At 28.7% G+C, this 26,419-nt stretch overlaps 2 protein-coding genes across 20 annotated transcripts; one reads left to right on the top strand and one right to left on the bottom strand.

The window, feature by feature from the left end:
* Positions 1–265: 265 nt before the first annotated feature.
* Positions 266–14,701, top strand: LOC145185165 (uncharacterized). 15 transcript variants are annotated; one of them, XR_016455316.1, is made up of 17 exons: positions 266–408; positions 648–848; positions 938–1,050; positions 1,201–1,519; positions 4,939–5,034; positions 5,294–5,362; positions 7,959–8,015; positions 8,133–8,237; positions 8,396–8,454; positions 8,698–8,791; positions 8,870–8,953; positions 9,123–9,200; positions 10,241–10,321; positions 10,500–10,715; positions 12,189–12,305; positions 12,476–12,720; positions 14,218–14,701. XR_016455316.1 is itself a non-coding variant. In XM_090096844.1 (15 exons), the coding sequence occupies exons 2-15, from the start codon at positions 696–698 to the stop codon at positions 14,455–14,457; spliced, it is 1,755 nt and encodes a 584-aa protein (XP_089952970.1). In that variant the 5' UTR covers positions 266–408; positions 648–695; the 3' UTR covers positions 14,458–14,701. The 15 variants fall into 15 exon arrangements, 12 of the variants coding, with proteins under 12 accessions (XP_089952970.1, XP_089952968.1, XP_089952973.1 ...); XR_016455317.1 differs by lacking the exon at positions 12,189–12,305; XR_016455318.1 differs by lacking the exon at positions 12,189–12,305 and having other exon boundaries at positions 12,596–12,720; positions 14,218–14,470.
* Positions 14,702–14,903: 202 nt separating this feature from the next.
* LOC145185925 (segment polarity protein dishevelled homolog DVL-3-like) lies at positions 14,904–23,806 on the bottom strand. Of its 5 annotated transcripts, none has more exons than XM_090096838.1 (17): positions 23,475–23,806; positions 22,207–22,276; positions 21,829–21,920; positions 21,636–21,727; positions 21,304–21,512; positions 21,096–21,165; positions 20,477–20,564; positions 20,219–20,270; positions 18,013–18,089; positions 17,871–17,938; positions 17,686–17,745; positions 17,456–17,554; positions 17,224–17,364; positions 16,685–16,773; positions 16,428–16,578; positions 16,050–16,301; positions 14,904–15,938 (listed from the first exon to the last, which is right to left on the bottom strand). In XM_090096838.1, the coding sequence occupies exons 1-17, from the start codon at positions 23,504–23,506 to the stop codon at positions 15,517–15,519; spliced, it is 2,064 nt and encodes a 687-aa protein (XP_089952964.1). In that variant the 5' UTR covers positions 23,507–23,806; the 3' UTR covers positions 14,904–15,516. The 5 variants fall into 5 exon arrangements, with proteins under 5 accessions (XP_089952964.1, XP_089952963.1, XP_089952966.1 ...); XM_090096837.1 differs by lacking the exon at positions 23,475–23,806 and adding an exon at positions 22,925–23,199; XM_090096840.1 differs by lacking the exons at positions 20,219–20,270; positions 20,477–20,564; positions 21,096–21,165; ... (3 more) ...; positions 22,207–22,276; positions 23,475–23,806 and adding exons at positions 18,726–18,853; positions 19,032–19,780.
* Between the last annotated feature and the right edge of the window lie 2,613 nt (positions 23,807–26,419).

Below are 26,419 nucleotides of genomic sequence, written 5' to 3'. Positions count from 1 at the left end.
CGCTAACATGCCATTTTTAATGTCATTTTCGAATTCAGCACAGGGAAATACATAAGAAATTACTAATTTTGGTTCCGAAACAAATTCACTGTTGGGCAGTGTTATCAATTTTACGATAATTTTATTTTTTTATTTTTTTATTTTTTATTATTTTTTATTTGTTCTTCAGTGCCTCATCGTTACATATTTCTAATAAATTTCCGTCTACTGGATAATGCAATCATAAAAATTTTGATTGTGAAAGTTGGTCTATGGGAAGAATCCTAAATACTCGACCCAAAAAACTTTTGGCTTATTGTGAACATTGATGAAGTGGTCTTATCATGAAATGTAAACATATAAATACAATAGCTGTTTTCACAACAATTCATGAAGAAAACAATTGTGTACTTTATCTGATAAAAACAGGTAAAAAAAAATATTGTTTTTTTAAATATCTTTTTCGCTTCAATACACCCAAAAAAGTTCTTTATGCAGAGAACACTTAAGAACTATGGTTTCCTCGAACGTCCACACAATTTGAGCGGGAGATAAAAAATTTTTTTATAGACGTAAATTTTTTCTCTTATCTATAAAATGATATTGTTTATGCAAAAGTTCTATATGTTTCATTTTATATGTATACGTTTTAGATGTTTTGTTTTTAGAGTAGAAGAAAACTATTATAGGTAAATTGAAACGTAGACGAGTCAGCTATGGAGAAAATATACCAGCCTGAACATCCACTACCCGATGAAATTAGAACTATGTTACGGAGTGAAACCATTTGTCAATTTTGTGGAGTAAGCTATTTGATTCATAGTGAAATAAAAAGGCTACAATATGAGTTAGAAGAGTGTAAAAAAGAGGTATATTAAGATATAGATATATAATTTTTAAGAAATTAGTAAATTTAAGTTTTCCTAATTCGTTTATCTATTCCTTTTTTATTTTATAGATAAAAAGGCTAAAAGACTTCGATACAAGAGAAATTTTTTTAGAAAATGATATAAAGCAATTAAATTTACAAATTAAAGATCTCAAGTCTAAATATGAATCAGTAGAGAAAACGTAATTGTTGTAGCAATACAGTGAATTAATGTTATTGATATTGTTTTTAATAAAGTTCAAAAGTAGAAGTTTTATTAATTTTTTATGATGAATAAAAAATTTTTTAAAAAGTGATTTCTTTTAATTAAAGATTTTATTTTTTGTTTTTAGAAGTCAACAGCAAAGTTTACTTTTAAATAGTAAAGAGTCAGAAACTTCACACTTAAAAGACAAATTAAAATCATTTTCAAAGATGAGTGAAGAAGCAATCTTAAACTTATTGAGTTTTAAAAATCAAATTGTATGGAGTATGCAATGTCTGCAAGATGTTCTAAAGAAAATGAAAATTGTTTATTGTATTCTTGTACTAAATGTAAAAGATTTACCAAATGAATTGTCAGCATTTATGCAAGAACTGAAGTTAAAACTAATTGCAGAGGAAATCAAGAGATCAGACTTAATCAGTTATTTAAACTCTTCAAATCAAAAGGTATTTAAATAAAAATAATTATTTTTGTATATATTAACCTATATGCTACAGTTAGTTTATATAATAAGTTTTATTTATATTCAACTACAATCTGGGCAATATACTTTACACTGAATCAGACTGTTTATGTTACCTGAAATATTTACAGAATATACATTTATCTTTATTATTTATAATTATTAGTATTATTATTAATATAATTATTATCATCATCACCATCATCATCACCATCATCATCATAATAATAGAATAGCGCTGATAATAATAATAATAATAATAATAATAATAATAATAATAATAATAATAATAATAATAATAATAATAATAATAATAATAATAATAATAATAATAATAGTAATAATAGTTTTTTTATACACTATTTTTACCATCTATGATTCTAAATTTACAAAAAGCTGTTTAACTAAATTTGTAACTTTTTGAATCTATTCAAAAATATCATTTCATTACTAAGTTAATTGTCTAATTGTAAATAATTGTCTTTTGTATATAAACAGAAAATGCAAATAGCTAGAGTTAACCACCTTGCATGGTTGAGTGGGCTAATTCTATTAGCAGCTCACTTATCAGCAACTTTACCGGACCCTATTCCTTTGCAATACACAAATAAAAGTCTTTGATCACTACTAAGGTCTTTCAGTATTTCCTCTAAAATATATCCATTAACTATTGGATTTCTGACAAGTTGTGGATTGAAGGAAAAAAGTTATATAAAAAAACAACATTTTTTTTTTAACCTTTGATAGCTTTAAACAAAACTTGATGTGTATCCTGAATATTTTCAGCACACTTTTTGCCAAGAAGGCTGCTGAAACTTTCTGGTCAAGTTGTCATACTATCTAGTTTTTTAAAAAGAACTCTAAAAGGAAGTTTGTTTAGATGTAATGCACATCTAATAAGGGGCAGTTTTCTTTAATAATTTTTCAAGTTTATCAAACCACTTATTGGGCCAGTATTGGTAACAGTATTATCAAGAAGAACTGCCTAAATACTTTCAACACTGTTAAATTCTTGTAAAAGACATTTCTTTTGCAAGTACTAAACAAGTTGTGTCAATTATAGGAATTTTTCTATGACTCAATTAGGTTCTAGTAGATTTTTGCAACTTCATAAGTAAATGTGAGGTGATGTTTAGGTTCAATAGATTTTTTGAGCAATTTCCTTTCAGGTGAGTTTATGGTTTTGTTATGCTAGAAGTTTGAGGGTTCTGATCAACTTTGCTATCTACATCAAGGCAAATTAGCTTTTTTTTTCTTTATCTTCACTAACTATCTTTACTTGTGCTTTAGCCCTATCTAATTTGCACTTGTCAATCAAGATGTTTTTGATAACAAAATATTTTCCTAAGATATGTTTAATGTCATGTAGTAAAGCATTTGCAAGAGCTGCACCTAAGTATAACGAACACTCATTTCTGATTTCATAGCAAACTTGGGAAACTTAATTTAAAAAATTCTTTACTGGCTGCCATTCAACTTCTTCCTGAAAGAAAATGCAGCATACAAAATGGTTTTTCAATTTACGTGTACTTAAAATGTTTCAATGAAGTTACAATAAGTTTACCTCAGTTTCAGATGAATTGGTTGTTTCTTCTGATGACTTTGTATGTTGTATGAAAGATTCTGCTTTATCAACTACCCTTTGAGATAAATGCTCATTAGCAATCCTTTTGTTTCTTTTAAAGCTACTCTATCAACTGAAGGAAGTTGATATCCTGCCTTTGCATCAGTTTTCTCCTCTGGTCACAAAGATAAACTCTGTTTTCAAGAGGTACTTTTGCATTTTATGAGCAAATACATACAATATGTTCTTCTGAGCAATTTGCATTATTGCATGACTTTTCTATCACTGCAAGGTAGGATATTCAATGAGCAAGAACAAGCAGTAATATTAAAGAGCATATCCAAATTTGTATCTAGATTTTGTTTGATATTTGCTCTACCATACTTGCAATCAATGTTTTTCACTAGAATGAGAAGATCATTTACTTTTCTAGCAATAGATTTATCAGTTGTTCAAGGTAGATTAGGATTCACTGCAGCCCAAATTGATTTTAAGTTAATTAATACACAATTCTATGCTGAAACAAAGTTTTAATTGTTGCAAAACCTTATACTTATATAAATAGATCAAACACAAAAGTACATTTGCTTAAACTTTTGCCAACTTTCAGCTTTCCTGTAAGATCTTCCACCAAATTGCCATCCCAAAGTAGTAGATTTATTTTTGGAGTGTTAAAAGCTGACAATTGCTTGATAAATAGCAATTATTGAACCAAATCTTGATATTTTGTTCTATTGCATGAATGATTTGGGCTAATATTTAGACTGAAGGTTAGTTGAGTATCTTTGACTAATTAAGCAATACAAGTGTCAGAACTATGGTCTTTCCATTTTTAGGAACAGATGGGGTGGCTTCTCTGACTCTAGCGTAGATATCAGTATCAAGTGTCTCCCTTGTCTGACAAAAAAGTGGATAATTCCAATTGCGGATTGATCAAGTTAGTTTCCATCTTGTTTCTCTTTCCAAAATGTGTTAATTTTTTTGTTAATTTACTTATACTTTATATCAGCCAACAAATACCAATTCTTGCCTCTCTACTACTTGATAAAGATCAAAGTGAAGGCATTTTTATGTGCCTTATTAAATAGTTTGTTAAACATTTCTTTTATGGTTAGCAGCATTCTTTCATGCTTAGTCTGTTTTGACTGCTGGTAAAATTAGAACCCAGGAAATTTTTATTGTATGGTTTCTTTTCAAAGAACTCATTCAGAGTAGAACTTGCTATGGCAACAAGCAACAAGAAAAAGTTTAAGTCTACATTTGTTTTTTTTTTTAAAGATTGTTTTAGTAAAGTAAATTAATTTTAGTGTTTTGAGCAGTGAGTACTGAGTATCTTTCAAAATGAAATAGATTTGATCATTCTGTTATCTGTATAATAAGTGTAGTTATCATTCTGTTACCTGTATAGTAAGTATAAACAATCAACTTTTTATCAATAACCTGCCTGATATTTTGATAAAAAATAGTTTGTGCATCTCATATAAGCAAGGCACAACTTACCTTACAGCAATTAAATAATTAAAGTAAAACACAGCTTTATGAACAGTTTTATTAAAAGAAACTTTTGAACTACTTAAAATGAAGTTAAATATGTTAAAGTGTTAAATTTAAATATATTTATCTTTTTTTACAAAATGTCTGGTATTATGACAGTATTATGACAGATTTTATGAATTTTTTATTTATTTAGTTAACTTTCTTTGATTTTCACAACCATATTCCCAAATTAGACTTTTTCAATATTTTGGAGATTTTCAAACTTCTTTGAGATTTTCAAACTTTCTTTACAACTTGATCATGTTTTCTAAATAAAAGAACAACAGACTTTTATTTTTTAGTTAAAAGCTGAAAATCTAATTATTCAAAAAGAAACTAATGAGAAACTTGTTGAAATGGAGAAGATTTTTAATAAAGAAATGTTAAAAGTAGTTTTTGTATATCCTGATTTTATTTTGTTGATATTTGTCTTTTCCACTTAAACTGTGGTAGTTTAAAGTTTGCATCTTTTATTATTTTTAAAATTAATTTTATTTAAAAAAAAATTTTAAATTTAAAAGAAGAAAAATCTGCATACTTAGATTTCTTTTCAGGTTAGATTGGTTTTGTTTGTTAGATTGTATTTTTAAAAAACCACAAAATACAATCTAACCCAATATAGATTTTCTTTTTTTTTTTTTGTCCTCATTTTTCTAGAAAATAAATCTATTGGAAGAAGAAAAAGTAAAAGAGATCCAATTTTTAGAGGAAAAGCATCGATATCAGGTAGGATTATTTTGATGTAATGAAAATGAACAACAGAAAATTTTTTTTTAGATTTATATACATCAATATAGAGTTCTTCAAAAGTTTTGTCTCCCATAAGTTGAAGTATAAAAAAGAACTGGCTTGAAGTAACTAATTCTTATTGCAGCACATTTTTCTTATTGTTTCCATGGATGATTAAAATATAGTATTAGAGGTTTTTTTGACTGTTGTCTAGAACATTAAGTAATCTTTTTGGACTAACAAATACAAAAAAGTGAACTATATCAAAGAGAGGTATGTAACATTTTTTTTTTTTTTTGGAATAATAACTCAGTATCTTTAATTGATATTTTAGATTAAGTAATATTTATTCTCTATATTAGTTTTAATTTGCGTGTCTTTGACATTTACCAAGTTATAGCTAAATGATTTGAAATAACCTTTACCATAGGTCAAAAGTATTATTTCCTTTATCATTAAAATATGAATTTATATAAATCATAACTTCATAGCAACTAAAGTGTTTTTTGTTTTTTAGATGGGAAATGTTGGTGGGAATAGTAACTTGACACCAGAGCTGAGAAAGTACAAGATTCTACTAGAATCTAGAGGCATGACAAAGTTGGAGGTGGCAAAGGTACTAAGATGTAATCCATAATCAGTTCAGCAGTGTTGTCACCAACTGATAAATGGCAAACATCAATAGTATCATGTGCTCATAGGCTGAATTTGTTAGGGAATTATCAGCAACATGGCAAATCAATATCCATCTTGATTGTTCAGAGATATATAACTTGTCTACCAAGGGGAAAACTAGCCTACAAAAGGCTAGTCAAACCTCTTTTAACAGATAAGAACAAAGAAGACTAAATTTCTGCTACTGGTTAGAAGAACATGGCTGTTTCATAATGGAAAAATTAATAGAGCTCACATTCTATGGGCTAATGAATCAACAATTTAACTAAATATTGTGCCAAATAGGCAAAATGTTTGAATGAGGACTGCCAATAAAACTAAAAGTCAACCTGCCTGAAGACCTAAAAATGCTCATAAGGTATACTCATAACTGTTAATAGTTGGAGGGATGAATACTTATGGGTTAATCAAACTTTAATTCTTCCCTGAGAAAGCTACCATAAATATATAAAGGAAATTCTGCTAGTCTTTGAAGAACCATGTTAAGGGTAAAACAATGGCAGCACCAAAATTGATGAAGCTAAGATGTTTTTGAGTGATGGACAAGTTTTACTTCAAAAAGATAGAGTACCAGCCCACAGTACTCAGGCTACCTACATCTGTCAGAATTCATTCTGAAGCATACAGCTAAGGTCAGTGCTGCTGGTGCTCACTGGAGTAAAATAGATTCAAAATTGGCCATTTGATAAAAATGAAAAAAAGGTCATTTTGAAAAAATTTTTAATGGTAATCTGTATATCCACCTGGTTTGGTCAGCTCAGGACTGACCTTTAACCTTATGGAACCCATTAATCAGCAAAAGTGAGTTACTCCTATGCTTTTATGATGTTAAAGCTACAGTTTGTTAAAAATTCTTATTCCATTCTGGGGACTTTTCAATTTTAAATTTGTAACTATGTTTAAAAACAATATTTAAGTGCTTGTAGTATATATTAAATTAAGTGCTTGCAGTATATGTTAATAGGCCTTTGAAAAAAGAGCATTCAAAGTATTTCATTTTTATGTAAGTTTTTAAAATAATGTGCTCGCCTAGATATAGATTTGATTTTTTTCAATTGAATGTCTGATAATTACAGATTATAAATCTTTTTTTTTTTTCCTTTGCCCCTATTTATCCCTTTTATGCATATTTGTGGAAGTGTGTCTAATACATCAGCAGACACCAGTTAATAAAACCATGTAATAAACAAATTAAACTAATGGCATTCCTTTTTCTCAATTGCTGTCCATGAGCATGCAACACTGAGAGAAATTAATCAAAGTTTTTCGAGTTTTTAAGTTATTTTTTTGTTTGTGTTACTTTTTACATTAAATTTAAGTTTCTCTAATTTATTTTAGTAAATCAAGCAAACTATGTTTTATTGTTTATTCATTCAAGCTTTTGATTTTTTTTTACTATTTTCACTTGTCCAGTCTTAAAAAAAGATTTCTCAAAAATAAATTGTCCCATGTCCAACATTAGTAAATGAATGTTAAAAATCTATATATTTTTTTAATATCTAACAAGTGCTCTTAAAATAAACTTTTAGCTTAAAAAAGAATTTTTGGGCAGTTTTAAAGCTATTCTACCTCAATGTGGTTTGGTGGTCAAACCACTCACATACAGGCAGACAAATATATGCATGCATTTGTGTTCCTTCTTATAAATAATGCTGCAACCTAAGTTTAAGAATTTTTATATAGCAATTTAATTTTAATTTTTATATAAAATTGAAGGAGCAGAACCAATGGGTTCTGAGTTTCTCAAGTAATTCCTTTGTTCACCTTGTGTTTATATATATCACCATTAATATACAATTAAGCAAATAAAAGATATGGGGTGGAAGTCAAACATCATAGGCCTAAAGCTTTATGAAAAGAAAATTTTCTTGTAGCTTTGATGCTTTCTGACTTACATTCAATTTATTCTTCAATGTAGATTGAAAAAAAAGATAAAACAGAAAAAGATTTGACAAATGTAATACACCAAATGAAGGTAAGTAATCTTGTGTAAAAGTACAAAAAAAAAAAATAGCTACAGAATGTTTTAGCATTCAAGATGTAATTTATGTTTCGGTAAGTATTTTTTACTTTGCCCATAATTTTTATACAGATTGATCATTTGGAAAGTAAGAGTCTTTCTGATGAACTGCTCTCAGCTAAAACTGTTGTTCAGCAGCTCTGTTCAAAAGTTGATCAATTGAAGAAAGAGCAAGAGGTTGCAAAATTTTTATTTCTAATGCATACATTTAAGTATTAAAATAGTTATAATCTGCAACAATATTTGCTAAAGAATAATTTTTTAATTAATTAATTAGATTAGCTATTTAATCATCAATAAATTAATAAATCAATCAATAAATGATTATTCCATAGGTTCTATCTAATGCATACAAAGATTTAGAAGGAGAAAACAAGGCTTTAAAAGCAGAAAGGTTAGAAAATAGTATTCTCTTGTGGTTTTAGCGAAATCTTTATTTTTTTTCCTTTAACTTACAGTAAACTTAAAAAAGATTTCATTTGAGTGGTTTAAAAAGATATCAACCAAGGTGTTTAAAAAATATGTCAACTGAGGAGTTTAAAAACTGTTTCATCAATTGCATTTTTTACACCATTTAAATCAAACTTTTTCTATCATTAAAAGATTTAAATATAAAATGCTGTGTTACTTTTTTCAGGGAAAAAAGTATACTTGCTTATCAATATAAATTAGGGCAAATGCAAGAATCTTTAGATGAAAAGATAATTGATTCAGAAAAGTCGAAGGAACAGGTTTTTTTCTTTTTTTTTAAAGTTTTCTTTAATTTTTTCTTTGTAAAGTACTAAGTGAACATATTAAGTTTTGTTCAGATTGAGCAACTGAAGAAACGGTTACAAGAATTAAAGGAGGAAAATCAAAGGCATGTAGAAGAGCTGATAAATGCACAGAATAATGTGAACAGCCTTTTTTAGATTACACTTTATTTTTCCATATATTTTGCAATTTTGTCTATAAATGTTTTTCTGTTTAATTGTTTTAAAAAGATTGTTGTATTTTGATTAATTTGTTTATTATATACTTATTTTTTTATGTTCTCCATATTTCTATATAATTTGGATTTAGCTTAAGATGGAAATGGATGACCAGCATAAAAAAACAATTAGCGACTTGAATGAAAGTTACTTGAAACGCGAGCAGAAGGTCATTAAATTTGTTACTTACCTTCTGTAAATTTTAAATCACTTTTGTTTAGTTTACACTTAGACCTCTAGAACCTAATTTAAGCAGAGCATTTGTCGCTAAAAATCTACTCTCTTCCTGAGTTAAATAAATAACATGTTTTTAAAAACATTTCTTTTATTTAGTGTTGCAAAGGCAATAGTAAAAAAACTTAACATATCACCAGAATGATGGAATTATAAAAAAATATCAAATCAGTTGTTTCTAATTGTAACGAGTAATATTTTGTCAGAGCAATCCTAAAAACGATCTTGGTAAAATATATAACAACAAAAATTTACAAAGAATTTTTTTTGAATTCTTACAAAACCATTAAAAAAATTTATTCTGAAGAAGCAATATTTTAAGATCTAAATCTTATTACGAATAAGAGAATTACTTTTAGTAATCAAATGATTCAAGATCAAAAGAACATAAATGGCTTTAAAAACAACAATTGATTTTTTAGAAGCATTTTAATCAGTGTTGTTAAAGGTCTAGAAGAACTTGAAGCCAAATTTAAAAAAAAACATCTAACTTCTTCTTACAAATGATTTATTTTTGTGGGTATATATGTTGCTTTTGCCTTTCTTTAAAAACAAAGAACTTAATTGGTTGATTATATCTCAGTTGTGCTAAAAATGTTTCTTGTTTTAAAAGCAGCTTGACGCAAGTTTTCTGACAAAGGCAAAAAGCATGTGGAAGTTGCTGTTAAAAGATTTTTTTTTTTTTTTTTTTTTTTTTTTTTTTTTTTTTTTTTTTTTTTCAGCGCAAAATTTGTTGTACTGCAAGTTTTTTTATTTTACTTTTTAATGAGTTTTTAAAGAGAAATATAATTGTATTAAGTAAAGGGATTGACACTATTGCATTAGTTAAAAGGTCAGTTATCACTGATTAATGTCATCATGTATCTTCTGTAAGATAAAAAACTTTGTCCTCACATTCAAAAAACTTGGTGTAAGAGATGAACGCTCGGTATGAGATAAACGCTTTGCTGTTTTTATTTTTCTCTACTTATTTAGCTGAAATTTGAAATGGATTCAATGCAAGACAAATTTCACAGCAAAGTCAAAATGTTACTGGAGAAAGCTGACGTTGCACAAGTTAACATTTTGTTGTTGTTGATAATATTTTATTGTTGAACATTGATTTTATACTCTTTAAAATAGAGTTTTACAAAGTTGTCTTATAAGCCGTTTTTTTTACTTAGTTTATATACCACTTTTTTTTTCCCTTATAAAGGTCTTTAATAAAAACTTACAAATGCTTCAATGTTTTTAGAAAGAAAAAGCCTTTGCTATATCAGCATTGACAGATAAACTTATAAAGTCCCAGCTATTGTATGAAGAATCTGTAAAAAATGTGGTTTATAAGAACTTATCTACAGAAAGCGAAGATAGTTACAAAAAGAAAATCCAAGATCTACAAAATTTACTCACAGTAACACAAAGTGATTTTAAAAAAAATTGCATACTTTTGCAGGACAGCATGAATGAGGTTTTTAATTTATTATTTTTTAGTTTCTTACATATAAACTTAAAAATTTCTAAACTTAAAATTTTCTTGATATTAACTATAAAGTTGATGAAAAATGACTATCAAGGAATGACATAAAACAATCAGGGACGTACTGACTCTTATGAACGGATAACAAGAAAGAGTCCAAAAAACTCATGTATCATGTACAACTTTATCAATCCACAATCAATCATTTATCAATCCACAACCAATCATTTATCAATCCACAACCAATCATTTATCAATCCACAACCAATCATATAAAGTAATAAATGATTATAGTTTAGGTAAAAGTAAAACCATTACAGGAAAAAAGTTCATCGATCTTTGCACATTCTTGAGTTATATCTTCTTTGTCTATGCTCCACATTAGCCCATGCTCTGCTGCCACTTGAATTTTATGGTTCAGGTTTTTTTGTCTTTGTTAGCCGATCTGTCCTTTTTTTTTTATTTTACTGAACATCGCATTCCACAAAATCTATAAGAATGTCGCTCAGAATAAAATAAACTGTTTTTAACTCTGAAAAAAAAATCCTCAAAAAACGTTCTTTCTGAACAAGTTTGGAGTCCATTGGGTTTTTTTTTAATCAAATGTGCTTTATTAATTCCTATATCCTTGAAATCATGCGATTGAAATATTAACACGTTTCCAGAAGTAAATAGCTGCGTGAAATACTTCTGTGATTCGGTGTTCTTTTGCAGAAGCAGATCATCCACAGTCTCATACAATGCCTGCCTTTTTTTCTTGAGATACTCTTGGATTCCACTTTTAATTCTACAACTATCTTCACCGCTTTAGCTAAGAAATCTACTGCTCCTGAATCATTGAATGTTTGCAGTTGGTCGCAAGCTAACAACAGAGTAATAGTCAAAAACAAGATCTTGCTAATATTTTCACTAATTTCACTAAGTCAACAACAGATTTTGCTGATAGCAAATCAATACTTTTAGTTTGACAAATTAGGTTGGGTAGAGCCAAACTTTCAAAAATTTCATCAAATAGGAACAGTGTGGCAAATTTATCGAATAAACATTGTTTTGTATTTGCTTTTTATTTTAAATTGATTCCTCAGTATTCTCGTCGAGCTGCCATACCCTTAAATGTTATATATAATCTTTCATGTTTGCTGCGCCATCAAAAGAACATTCAACCCATCGCTGAAATGAATTTTTTTGTCGCTCCAAAGAATTTTATATTTCCTCGGGTATAATGCAAAATAATCTTTTATTGGTTTAACTCAATGTGGTAACTTCACATTTAATGAATGTCTGTACGATAACATTTAGATATTTAGATATTATTTTACTGGCAAATGTCTGCACGATAACATTTAGATATTTAGATATTATTTTACTGGCAATTGTTGAACAATACGAAGAGTGATGGCCGTTAGTTCACACAATGTAATATCAGTTGTTGCAACTCCAGAACATCGTAAATTTTTTTTTCAGAAGCTTCACAAGTTTACTGATTGCTGTAACATCTGCTGTACATTTAACATCATCATTGCCAGAACAATCTTATTCTGTGTGAACATTATGTTATCCTGCGTGCTGTATGACAGAAATGTTAGTTTACTTCCTCTTCCAGACATTTACTGTTGTATTCAAAATTTGGTGCAAGTTTTGTACAGTTTTATCATGTTCCTAAAAGAAACATGATAAAACTTTTTATCGCTAAATCTTCAATTCAATCTCAAAAGCTTTATTTCTTTTTAATGATTGCTTTTCAAACCTAGATGATCTCTGCTGTGCAGTGAAATAGTTTTACTAGTTTGAACGCGAAGTGATAGGTATTTGTCGAAGTTATTGACCAAGACTAGGCTGTTTCTAAATCCTTGTGTTTTGTTGGAGCTTAGGCTGACAGACACTGGAACTGATACAGGGATCTCTTGAACTGATGCAGAATGGCAAGATAAACACTGAAGTTGAAATAGGAGTCTCTTGCGCTGATGCAGATGTAATTACAAATGTAACAAATAAGGTGATTTTTTTAAACCTCTTTGTATTTAGTGCCAGGAAAGTTAAACTATGACCTACATTAGTACATTTTTAGCTTACTAATAGCTGTATGCTTGCACACTACAATTAAGTGTTCAGACCGCTTACTGATTTAATACAAGGTAAAGATAAATCTCTTACCCTCTGATGTAATTAGATAATTTTATTTACAACACTTGGCACTTAAATGAGTAGACTGTATAAGAATTTAGAATAAGTTTTTATTATTATCTTCGTGAGCTTCCATTGTATTTATTATTACAACAATCTAAATTTCAAAGATATACAGCTCTCTGCAGATTAAACTCTTGTAAATAATCTAAATACTGCTCTCTGCAGATTAAACTCTTGTAAATAATCTAAATAACAAAGTGTACAACAGCACCATAACAACATATTAGCTTATTTATTTTTCTGAGTAACGTTTGTGGCATCAAGTAAATTTAGACCGGTAATGACAAACCAGATACCCTCGTGCAAACGTTCAGAATAAAATTAAGGGAGATTGTAAGAGGTAAATAAGGAGTAAAGTTCAGATTATCGTAACTAGGGACGTAGCTAATGGACTCTGGTACTATCTTTGAGAGTTTTACGGTCCAAATATGAAGATAAAATTATTCTTTATCATAGGGTGAAATTCCACCATAAAAAAAGTTTTTTTTTTTTTTGAATCATTTTTTTATATCCCTACAGCATTAAGTAGCAATCACATGACGCATGAAACAACAAAAAGTAATCCAGACTGTAAAAGATTGCTCGAGTGTAATTTGGACGATCGTCTAACGATTGTAAGAGATTGCAAACATTCACTGGACACTTATTAATAATTATTACATTCAAAAACTTTTTTATTGGTGTTTTTTTTGAAATATCGACAGAAAAATTTAAAAAAAACAACCAACCTTTGAACATTTCAGTTTAAGTTTAAAAAGTGTTCTTTTATAAAGTTTATAAACAATTAAATCTCAACTAGCATTACTTTTATATGGGAAAGCACAACTGGGTCTAAATCAATAGTTTGTTGATCGCATCGATTAAATGGAAACCAAGCTAAAGTTACACAAGGCATAAATTTCTTTAAAAATCATCTTCCCAACTTTAACCAATGGAGTAACATCCTTAACACCTTTGGTATTACATATACGGACCATTAAGTAAAAACTTCTCATGTTTTGATTGTTTTGAATCGGACTGAAGGTTTCTTGAATAACGCTAACCACCTTTACAATAAATGACCCTGACCACCTTTACAATAAACATTGGCTGGCTAGTTTTGATATATTTGGAGCTTTAATATATTTCGAGTGACACGCAGTTTCTTCAATGTTATAAAAAATACCAATATTGTATATATAAATTCAGTTTATTTTGAATTTGAGCACATTTTCTTAATACTCATCCAATCACATAAGCTTAGAGTATTGTTTGCCTTTATCTTAAATGCAATTTGCTTTTTATTTTGGTTCTGTTTTCTATGCAGATCGAATCACTTCGAGATTGCGTCAAACGCGAGTGCGAAGAACGGTTTGAATTGACAGAAGCTCTCTCAGCAGCTAGAGCTGAACTTCTTTCAAGTCAAAGCGAGCAAAAGAGCAGCGTGCTTTGTCCTACCCGTAGCTCAGTTAAGCCAATGACGAAAAATTTTACTCTAGATTTGGAGAAGAGTAATCGTATGTTAACCAATGGTGGTCAAAGAAACTCTAAACAAAGTGGGAGGTGATAAAGTGAAGCGATTATTAAAGTAATTAAGTTATTAATAGTAAAGTTTTTGCTCTGAAAAACAATTTGAGAAGCTGTTTGACTCGATCTCCAGATAATATACGAACCTTTTTTTTTCATAAAGAAATAGCGTAAGTCTAACTGAAAACACCATGATTGGTGTTAATTTATGTTTCATTGATTTTATGATGTATGATTTATTGTATAAAGATGCTTATATGACAATTAAATTTGTGTAATTTGTATCAAAGTTGTCTTATATTTAACATTTTATTCTTAAACCATCAAAATCTTTTAAGTGTTATGAATAAACTTCTTGTTTAATAAGTTGTCAAATTTTTGCTCGCTAATCTCGATGGGCTTAGATGGATGGGATATCGAAACTGAAATTGAAAGGATGTTCAAGTTGGCCTGTTTAAAAAAATTGCAGAGAATACCTCAAAATCGTTTCTTTGTTAAAACTTTATTTAGAGTTTACTAATATAACATAATTCGCTATTCTACAAAAATGTAAACGAGATTTTATATACAGTGATCTGTTTCAGGTACTCAAATTTACCTTTTTTTTGGAATTCGATGTTACTATCGACTTCCATGAATACTCTATTATAGCACGAAATTCTGTCTCATAAATAACACTAGATTTATAAAATCAAAAGAATAATCGAGAATCATTTTTAGTGATCAGTCAAGAAAATGCCATCACTCTCCCTCAACTTTAATCGAAAGAAATAAAATATCAGAAGCAACTATAGAAAAACGCGCCATTGCGTTCCACATTTCTGATGTAGGCCATAAACTGACACAAGGTTAAATTCTGATAACCTTGTACAGAATTGCAAAGTATACGTTTCGACAAGAACGGTTACGCTCTTGAATGATTGTTTTCATTTAAACATGTTTTAATATTTTTATCGAAAACCAACCAAAATCAGTCTATTCGACACGAAACGGATAGACTCCGATTACAAGATCATTTGTTCATTCACCGAACGACTACAGTACGAACTTAGTACAATTTCCATTTCACCAGATAAAAAAGAAAACATTTGGAAAATCCTCACATTACATCGACAAAAAACTCGTTTGATGAATTCCCCATAGCCATTCGAAAACTTTGCTTACTTGCGCTCATCTCGCGCGGAATAGTGTCTAGGCGTCCTAACTCTCGTAGTGCGCTATTGCGAGCGTTTTCTCCCTTTTCGAAATTGTTATTTGACTTAATAGACTCTCTTGTACTGTGTAAGCTAACACTGTCAGCTGATGTAATTGTATCGTTAGTTAAAGGATCGGTAGTTGCGGCTAAAACTCGTTTTGACTCTAAACTACCTTTACTACCATGACTTCTATCAGACGAACTGCTACTGCGCAGCGTAACTTGATCGTAATCATAGTGTTGCGGTTGCTGCATGAGGAGCTGCTGTTGCTGATGTATAGGTAGTTGTTGTCCTCGAAATGATCCTCCCGATCCACTATTACTTCCTAAAACAATATTGTGTAATAAAATTAAAAAAATTCCTTAAATATTTTATCGCAAGACTGTGAGCAAAAGAATTCTTTCATATAAAATGAACCGAGAAAAAAAAAAGGTACCAGTATGATGCGAGCCTTGACTACCGGGATGGTGTGCAAAATAAGAATTGAAAGCTGGTTGGTAAATTTGAGGATACATATCCATATAATTAGGAGGAACAACAGTGGAATAATTTGTTGCAGATGGGGCAACACCCATCTCTGAACCAGAAGTTACAGAAGGCGAACCACGAACTATCATACCAGGATGAATTAAAGGCATACCACCCATTTGCATAACGTATTGAGAAGACTGAGGACCAACCCAAGAACCTAAATTATAATCGCTTAACAATGCAAGACTACTTAGTTCTAATTCAAGTGGAAGCATAAATATCCAATCACTCCGTTCATTTATGAAACACTCTAGGAAAAACAAATATGCTTATAAACGCCTACCACACTGACTAGAGTGATTTGACAACGGTAACTCATTTGATTCGAAATCATCTAAGGTTAAACCTTTCATTGAACTGTTTAAATCACCAAATACATAATAACATTGTTCGGAAAAAGTGACCTTCTTTACAGTGTGCTTGATGAGTTCAGCCTAAAAAAACAATGTCGTTGAAAAAAAAACTAAATTACAAATATACTAAAAACAAGCGCCTCAAAAATTTATTTTTAAGATGCAATATTTAAAATAAGCTTTAGACCTTAAGTAATTTTGAAGCGTATTTCCTAGCATCTCTGCGATCTTGAAAACCATCAACGTGTGCAAACAACCAATCCACTAAATCAGATCCTGTGCGAAATAAAGTTTACATTCATTCATCTCAACATTAAAAACGTTTATATTTGTGTCGCATTTCACTGAGTGCTGATTATGAACCAATAAAATATTCCGACTAAATTTGACTGAAATAAAAATTTTGACTGAAATGAAAAAATGAAATTCCTGAAAGAAGTTAAAAGGAAAAGTTAGTTTTCTTTCTTCAATAAAAAGATAAATACGACTAAACATAAAAACATTGAATGATATTTGTTTGGGTGTAATAACGAAAAAAAAAAAAAAGACGTCATGCAGTGTATTTACATAGCAAATTTAAATACGAGATTTTCTAATGCTGAGAGCATTTTCCGAATGCTCTTATACATTTTTACAATCCCTCATTTTTTTTTTTTTTTTAATAAGTCTGCTTTGACTTTTTATAGATCGCACTAAAAAAACATAAAACAATATTCATGAAGCTACCTATAAAAGCATTTGGAATAGTTATTTTTAACCACATTCTGTCTCGAACAACCAAACCCGAATCGGGTGACGCCATTACTTTTACGATTGTATTCATGTCTGTTTTTATTGACAAACCAAGATCAGAGTGATCCATGTAACCTAAACACAGATTAAAGTTTAATGTGACCGAATGTTATTTATGATGAAAGAGAATTCTCAGAACGATTTAAGAATTGTAAATCGTGCTTACGGTCAGATTCTGGAATTGAACTAGTTAGTGAATCACTTGTTGAAGTCATTGTACTCATGGAGGGACTGCCTGCACGACCTCCCAAAAGACCGCCGGATGCTAATATAGAAAAATTAGACTTTTTATAACTGTGACGTCATTTAAAATTATAATGACGTCACAGTTATTAATTTTTTTAATATTTTAATCGCCAATTTCGAAATTTAAAAGAATATTATTTACTAGGATACCTCTCACAGCTTCAGAATGTTGCATCCAAGCTGCTGGATCGATAGGCCTTGTAATATCGTCTACAAATATAAAAATCAATAAAACAGATTGTTTTGAAACAACTCATGATTATCACTCGTTAATCAACGAGAAATCTTTATGTTTAAATGTTAATGGGATCATAGCAAAGATGTTACGAACTTACTTCTTGGTACAGTGAAATATCCTTTTGGGTTAGGATCCCAACATTTGGCAACTGTCAGCATGATGGGACTAAAAAACGTAATATGATTAAGGATTTTTACAAACAAACTCAGATGTTTTAGCGAAAAGACTTTTGGACCTACCCAGGTTTGTGCACGCATTCTCTGAGTACTCGTACTGCATCATCATTACTCATATTTTCAAAGTTCACATCGCCAACCTAAAAAAAAAACGTTAAAATTACTAAAATCCCACCTCAATATTTTAAATCTCCATTATATATTAGATTCAATGAACTTAATATTTTCATATGTAAACAGAACATACCTCAAATATAGCAGATGAAGGTAAAAAAGAGTGCTTTTTTGTGCAATTATTAATATCTGTTCCTGGGGGCGCGGATGAGTTTTCAACAAAAATTTCTCTTATTTTTTTATGACTGCGGCGGAAAAAATTAAACTGTACCATTTCTCCTTGAAATGCTTCACTTAATAAATTTCCTTGCAAAATAAAATGACAAAAAAAGGCTTATATTCATTTCCGGATATCAGAACAATAACATTCATTTGCATATTTGCATTGGACGCCTGGACTCTTTTTCTACCTATTTATCCGATTAACACCTCTGCTTTTAAGAAGCTTCCAAGATAATCGTCGCAAACAAATTCACTTAAGAGATTTAGCAGTTTAAGGACGAGTATTTTAAAGACAAATAACTTAAGTTTGAAAAATTTCTCTTGTTTTTTATTTACCAATTAAATTTTGTGATATAAAATTTTTCGATAAAATATTCTCACCAAGGTTCAACGAAAACGTTTCGTGATTTTAAAACTTTTAAAACACATTCAATGTTTACCGAGATTATGCAACATAGTTTTAAAACAACATCCGCTGCCATTTTCTTTGAGTTTGCGTATGGTTTGCGTGTGGTTTATTTACAGCACTCGTAATTATTTTCTTATCAGCGGTTTAATAAGACGCTCACTTTGATATCGAGATAAAAAAAAATTTAATTTACTATTTTCAAATATTGAGATTGAAAATTAGTTTTTAATCTGCAGACTTTTTTAAACATAAATTAAAGAGAAAAAGTACAACAACAACAGAAAAAAAAAAAATAATGATAAAAAAAAGATAAATAAACAGAACAAAGAAAACAAACCACGTCCATCTGACCACGTGGCATCTGAGGACGTGCTGAGAGTTGAGATTACCGATATAATGATAAGGGAAAATCTGACAGAAATTTGATTGAAATTTTTTTCTTTAAAGCAAATATGCCATTGATAAATAGTTTTCCGAAAAACTAACTATATGAAGTCTTTTTTTGTTTGGTAAGATTTCATGTTAAGTCTATCAGACGTTTGTATGTATCACGAGTGATTGTTTCATGTTAAGTCTATCAGACGTATCACGAGTAATTGTTTTGGTGATAAATAAAAAAAAATAAAGAATTCACTACGAAATAAATAAAAAATCCACTGTAACAAAACAATCAAAAGAATTAAATCGAATTAATAAAGTAAACTGTTTTATATAATATATTTCTCTAAAGAATAACCTTGTTTAAAAAGTGTCTGATACTTTCAAAAGGAGAGAGACGGGTAAGTGAGGAAGAGGGGAAAGTTGGAAATTTACATCCCTATAAAATGCTAAGTTTGTTTTTGAAAATAAAGTGTTAAATTTATTATTACAATAAATAACATGATGTTCAGGGAAGGATGAAAAAATCGAACACAACTACGAATTTTGTCATGACCATTGAGTAATGCAGATTGCTTGAATTATTTGCTCACCTATCAAAACCTTTAAAAATGTGTTATGATTTGAAAGGTTTTTAAGTGCTTTTTGGAGTGCAGTAAAAATTTTGGAAATGAAAACTATAGATTTATTTTCTTTCTAAAGACTAGTGTTGCTTCTTAAAACAATTTTTTTTTTTTTTGAAATTTGAGATTCAAAAGCTTTCTTACAAGTAAAATATAATGCACAAAATACTTCTGGTTCCACTTATTCTGTGAATTATTTTTTATGTAAAAAAAAAAATTATATATTTTTAAATAACTTTCTTATTGCCCTTTTTTTCTTTATTCTCATAATTTAAAAAATATATATATATATTAATACATAATAAACATAATTTAAATGATGTGTAGTTAAAACTTAATTGTTGTGAAATGAAGCTTATAGAGATATGAAGCTTAAGGAGATATGAAGCTTATGGAGATATTATAGAGATATTATAGAGATATTATGGAGTAAAGAAAGTCTATTTATATCAAAACTGTTTCAAAATAAAAATCAAGTCTAGATTGTTCCAGAGGACCCTAAGCATATCAAATCAAAACTCACAGCAAGTATCATATCTCCAGGTTCAATTCTTCCATCTGCATCAACAGCACCTCTTTAAAAATGATAGTAAATATTGAAGAAATAAAACATATTTACGTATGTTCACATCTTTATACAACATATTTTATAATACATACTTGCATATCGTTAGTACCATGTAAAAACTTGCTTTTAAAATTATCAATATTTAAAAACAAAAAAACAAAAAAAAAGCAACTTTTAAGTCTTTTTTGTTTATAACTTAGCTCAAGTTTATACCCTTTCATAACTGATCCAACATAAATTCCACCATCTCCTTTCTTGTTAGCTTGTCCAACAATGCTGATTCCAAGAAAATTTATTTTATCTAATAACAACAGTTGGATCTTTTAGATAGGTAAATTAATGAATTAAACAGAACAAAAAAAATCTTTACAGTATTTTTTATGGATTCTGATAAGATTGGGACTTATTTTCGTTTCAGTCTTTACAAAATTAGCTGTAATCTTTGTGCATTGCTACATGGCAAACTATTATTTTAAAAAGTTAGAGCTTTTACTTGTCTTGTAATCAGTGCATAGGAATAGAATATATACAAGTTTAGTAGATGTAATTTAAAAGATTGCAAATACTTGAATTGAAATAGCAGAAACATTGCACATTTATTTAGCTTTTTTAACTTTTATGAGAAATTTTTAATATAAAAGTTACTTTGTTAAATCTATAGATTCACTAGGATCAAACAATAAAGATTTGATTGCGCAAAAGAAGTCATCTGGTTTTATAATTTTTTAGCAAATATGAAGCTTTTGAAGAATTTTTGTTTAAAAGAAGACATTTTCAAAAAGTTATAAATTTTTGTTACTAATTAAGATAAAAAAAAAAGTGAGAAAATTACCCATATTTAAAACAACTGTAATAATGTTAAGTGACATAGTCGACTCTGTGATGGTACTGAATGAAGAACACTAAAACAAGTACTCGTAAGTAACATAGAATTTAAAAATAATATTATAAAATATTTACTTTAACATGACAAGAAGCAAATATTTTGCAATATTTATGTTTAATTTAAATAATAAAAACTTCACACAAAGAATTCTTACTCTTTCTACTCGAGGCATTCGTTGTTTTCTGCGTCGCCTCTTCTGCCTTGCTCCACCATATTTTGAGTTTTCTGTTGTACTTGATACCCGACTCTCTTCATCTGAGTCAACAAAACTTGTGGTCTCTAAATCACTACTCATTATAGATGATGAATCAAAGTCTGAGCGATTCTCTCTATGCACTCTTCCTCTGCTCCGGTGGCCCTCATCTAAATTTTATAAAATTACCAAAGTGTATTTTCTGGCATGGAAAAGTCTTTTTAATAAGATTATTAAAATTAATAAGATGTACAACTAATATAATAAAATGTATTTTCATGTAAAGCTATTACTTTCAGTTTCTAAGCGACGACTTCTGTTCGACCGTATACTTTTACGAGAACAAATAGACTCAGTATCATTTTCTGGTTGTCTATCCTTTCTTCTAAAAATTAAATAACTTTTGTTTAATGAAAAATAGATAAAATCATGATAACATACATTATCATAATGTTATAAAAAATACATAGATTTATGATAACATACGTTGCATTGGAACGTCCAGTTAGATGGTTTAGTCCAGATTCACCTGAATTTGTAGAGTTTCCATCATTAGATCCCTCTTCTGGTGGTACAACCTGAAACAGTCCATATAGTTATCTTAAAACTGAGTTACTAAAACTGTTATTGAAAAATTTCTGAAAATTTTCTGAAAAAGCCTTAATTAATTTATTAAGAATTAAGATTATACACATAATGAATGAAATTAAATGCTGAAGAGCTTATTACTGAAAGAAAATTATAATCTATTTCACTAAAAAAAAATACAGAAACAATACATTTACAACAGATGAATAAATTTAGTTTAATAAATTTAGCTAAAAAAACTAATTTAATATCAAGAAGTATATACAAGTAACTTACCCATGAAACAACGCGGCCATTGAAACAAGGCAATATAGCATCATCATCAATAATTTCTTCTTTTACAACTCTAAAAAAAAGTTACAAACATACATATTTTTATGAATGTGTGTGTGTTTGTGTTTGTGTGTGTGTGTGTGTGTATGTGTGTGTGTGTGTGTGTGTAGACATACAAACATACTTCATACATAAATGCATACATGCATACATACACACACACACACACACACACACACACACACACACACACACACACACACACACACACACACACACACACACACACACACACACAGATATATATATATATATATATATATATATATATATATATATATATGTATATATATATAATATACACAGATAGATATATATATACATATATATACATATATATACATATGTATATATATATAAATGTATATATATATATATATATATATATATATATATAATATACACAGATATATATATATATATATATACGTATATATATATATATACATATATATATATATATATATATATATATATATATGTATATATATATATATATATACATATATATATATATATATATATATATATATATATATATATATATATATATATATATATATATATATATATATATATATATATATATATATATATATATATGGGTGTGTGTTTTCCTGCACGAATCTAGTAACAATTGAATACAAAAAACACAGCTCACCCAAAATCATCATCCATTGATTTAAAGAAAAACCTATAATTAGGTCTATTTATAACGTTTTTAAAATCCCCTAATGTTACTTGATCTGGGCATTTTGGTATCTTTACTAAATAAGGTGTTTCTTCGTCATCTACATGGTAAATTATTTTAGTTTCATCTGGCACACTCATTTTTTAGAATCAAGGATCTTGGCTATCTATTGCGTTATACACTACGAATGACTGATGTTTTCATTCTAAACCCATAATGGACGATACGGAAAACATTGATCATAAAAAAGGGATAGGGGGGTTTCTTCACCGGGAAATAATTGTAGTCAAGTTACATTTGAAATCGATTGCTAATCTAAGTTTTATTTACTTACTTTTTATATCTAAACACTCAATAGTTTTTAAGTTTGAACAAACCATAACTTAATAGTTTTACAAAAGAAAAGGAAAACATAGGTGCATTATCATCACTCATGTGCAAGAACCTAATTGAACAGACATTTGTACAAATGATTTTATACGATTGTTTTAATAAGCAAGGCAGTAAACATTTTTGTTACCGATTACAACTGCTGACCTCCTCCCACAACATGCAGCCATTTTTAAAACTTGTGAGTTTTCCAAAAACTTTTCTTTCTTTGTGTCATTTCTAGGTTTTTATTTTATTTTTCGTCTATTTGAATAAAGTTAAAAGCGTACGAACAGAAACTATTAGTTTTAGGTTTATAAAAACTTCCTGGTCCTATAGTGATTATCTAAATAAAATGGAGTTGTGTCAATATCGTCTCTTTCGTATCTTCCTTCTTTCTTTTCTCTTTTTGCGCATAGTTAAACATTTCTTGTACGATTTTTTTGCTTACATTCCGCATGGCAATCCGAACTAATTTTTCATTTGCTTTCTGCATGGCAATCTGAATTTATTTTAATTTTTTATATTATTTACTTCCCTGTAAGATAACAATTTTAAAAATTTATGACTTAAACTTTTAATTGTTGTGAAACATTTTTAATATGGTTTCTAAAAAAGAAACTTTTTGCAAGTTTTGCAAGTTTTGCCACTGTTTTGTTGCCACTGTTTTTTCTGAAAAATTCAATTCAAAAACTTTTTCATTCTAACTTTCAAATAAAAGGCCTAAAATGACGAAAACTAAAACTTTTATTTTTGCTCAGTTTTGTACATTCCTGCGTGTGATTTTTATCTCAGAAAAAATCGCACGCTGGAATGTACAAAACTGAGCAAAAATAAGTCAAGGCGTTTTGGTTTAAACGTGTTTACATTAGAGTAGGGATAATTTGGTCACGGAATTCTTGTAAAAAACTGCGCTTCCTTTTATATTTGTTCCTCAAATTTATACCGATTTTTAAAATAAAACCATTTACCTTCCTACCAAACTATCATAGATATAACGTTTTAATTATAATGTACACTAGCACATTATAATACACAACACTAGTACATACATTATAATACACTACACATGTACACTAGTACATCATACACACTACCACAGTTCTTTACCCTTACCACCTAGAGCTATGTAGAATCTTGTGAACAGTTGTATAATTGATACAAGTTCCTCTCAGAGGGTTGGAAATATAAATAGAGGAGAATTGACTCGAATGTGCCATATTATGGTTGCAAAAATGACTAGTTAAAAATCAAGGATGAATGTTGAAAACTTCCCATCAATTTTTTTATTGTCAATTCAAATTCATGTTTGGCAGACATGTTTCTTATTACTGTAGGCAGTAGATTCTATTTTTAAAGGAATTTGTTCTCCTCCAATGTAATATTTCTACTCTGTTATTATATGGAACTCTTTGATTAATAAATAGTTTAAATAACTAAAAAAGCTTAATTACCTTTTTGGAGGTAAAGTTTGCTGGAAAAAGTAATATATATATATATATATATATATATATATATATATATATATATATAATGTAGTAAACTGTTAGCGGTTATAGGTTCAAAAAAAAAAAGGAAAACAAAAACGTATATAAAAGTCTGAAACAAAATCAAAAAGTTACGAAAATAACTTTAAAATTGTGGCCATTTTAGTGTTTTAAAATTGTGGCCATTTTGAATTTTTTTATATTTGAATAATTTAACTTTTTGCCACCTACCACTCAATTAATTTTGGTAGCAAATTATTGCCAATTTATAAGGGGAATGGGAATTTTAACTCAAAAAGTCTAGTGCTATTCGGATAGAAATCATACTCATATAAATTATATGGTTTCTAACCAAGATATTACCAATTTAAAATTCTTAGTTAACAAAACGTTCAAAAATATTTAACATAACACAAGTTCAGTTCTTAAAATCATTCTATGCTTTGTTATAAAAATCTAAAGATTGAAGATGAAATTTAACTCTCAGAGCTATTCTACAAACAAAGTTCAACCACGCAATTTGACTTTCGAAAACTTAATTGGTTTTAATCATCAAAACGTTGACAATCGGGAATAACATTCGACTCAACAAAAAGGAAAAGATCCACGATCAAAAATAATTTTTTTTTGATCAAATAAACAGTGGAAATGAATTCGTATTTGCTGCAAGTGTGAATATCAACCGATTTCAAAGTTTAAAGAGAAGTTGCTCGACTGATTAGTATTTTCAAATGATTTTCAAAAGTTTATTTAGCTCCAAGTGGCTTTGCAATAAATCAATAAGTTTATTTTGAAACTTAAATAAAGAAGAAACCTATTCTTTCATACTTGGCACCTCTGTGATAATCTTTTGGCCGAATTAGCAAATCACATTACACCAATAGCGTCGTTTCTGAAAAGATTGGTCGATGCAAAGGGCCGGTGAGCAAATAAAACTCAATCAACTTTGGATTAATTTCAGATTGTGTTTTAAGAAAAATCGAACGTGATTATGTGAAACGGCATATTAATTTCTTTTTTTTTTTTTGTTATTACTATTATTGTTGATAAAATCATAAAAAAAATAAATGAAATTTTATTTCCTCTTAGAACTCTGTACAAAGATTTCGTGCACTTGTGAAAATTAAAATTCAATTAAAATTTTTTCGTTAGACTGTGAGTTACTATTTGAAATGCATCTCTTTACTCTGACTTTATCTACACACAGATCTCTTAAGCTTTAAAGGTTACGTTTACCAGGAAGAGTTGTCATTTATCATTTCTTTTACCCTGTTCAATGATAATGCATTTAAGTTTAGCGTCTTTAACAAATATGAACTTAGTCAACGCATAATTACTTTTTTATTTTTATATAGCCCATTTAAACTTTCTTTCTTTACTCCTATGACAGTTAACTTATCACATCGTTAGTGTAATTGAAATTATGTTCTGAATACAAATAGTCAAGAGTTACAAATTATCTTGTTAGATTCCTAACTTTTTATTAGTTTAAGTTTTCCCTTTACACTAAGATTTTCTGAAGCATGTATTGCACATAAAGGGAAAATAGTTCTTTATGGGTAATTAGTTTTTTTTTTTGGAACCAGATGATTTTTTAAATAACTATTGC

Source organism: Hydra viridissima, unplaced genomic scaffold (assembly GCF_058129835.1).
Source record: "Hydra viridissima isolate aposymbiotic clone 2 unplaced genomic scaffold, HvirCarnegie_v1 scaffold_9, whole genome shotgun sequence".
Lineage (NCBI taxonomy): Eukaryota > Metazoa > Cnidaria > Hydrozoa > Anthoathecata > Hydridae > Hydra > Hydra viridissima.
Note: the sequence above shows the minus strand (reverse complement) of the source record. Positions and strands in the feature narration are given on the sequence as shown.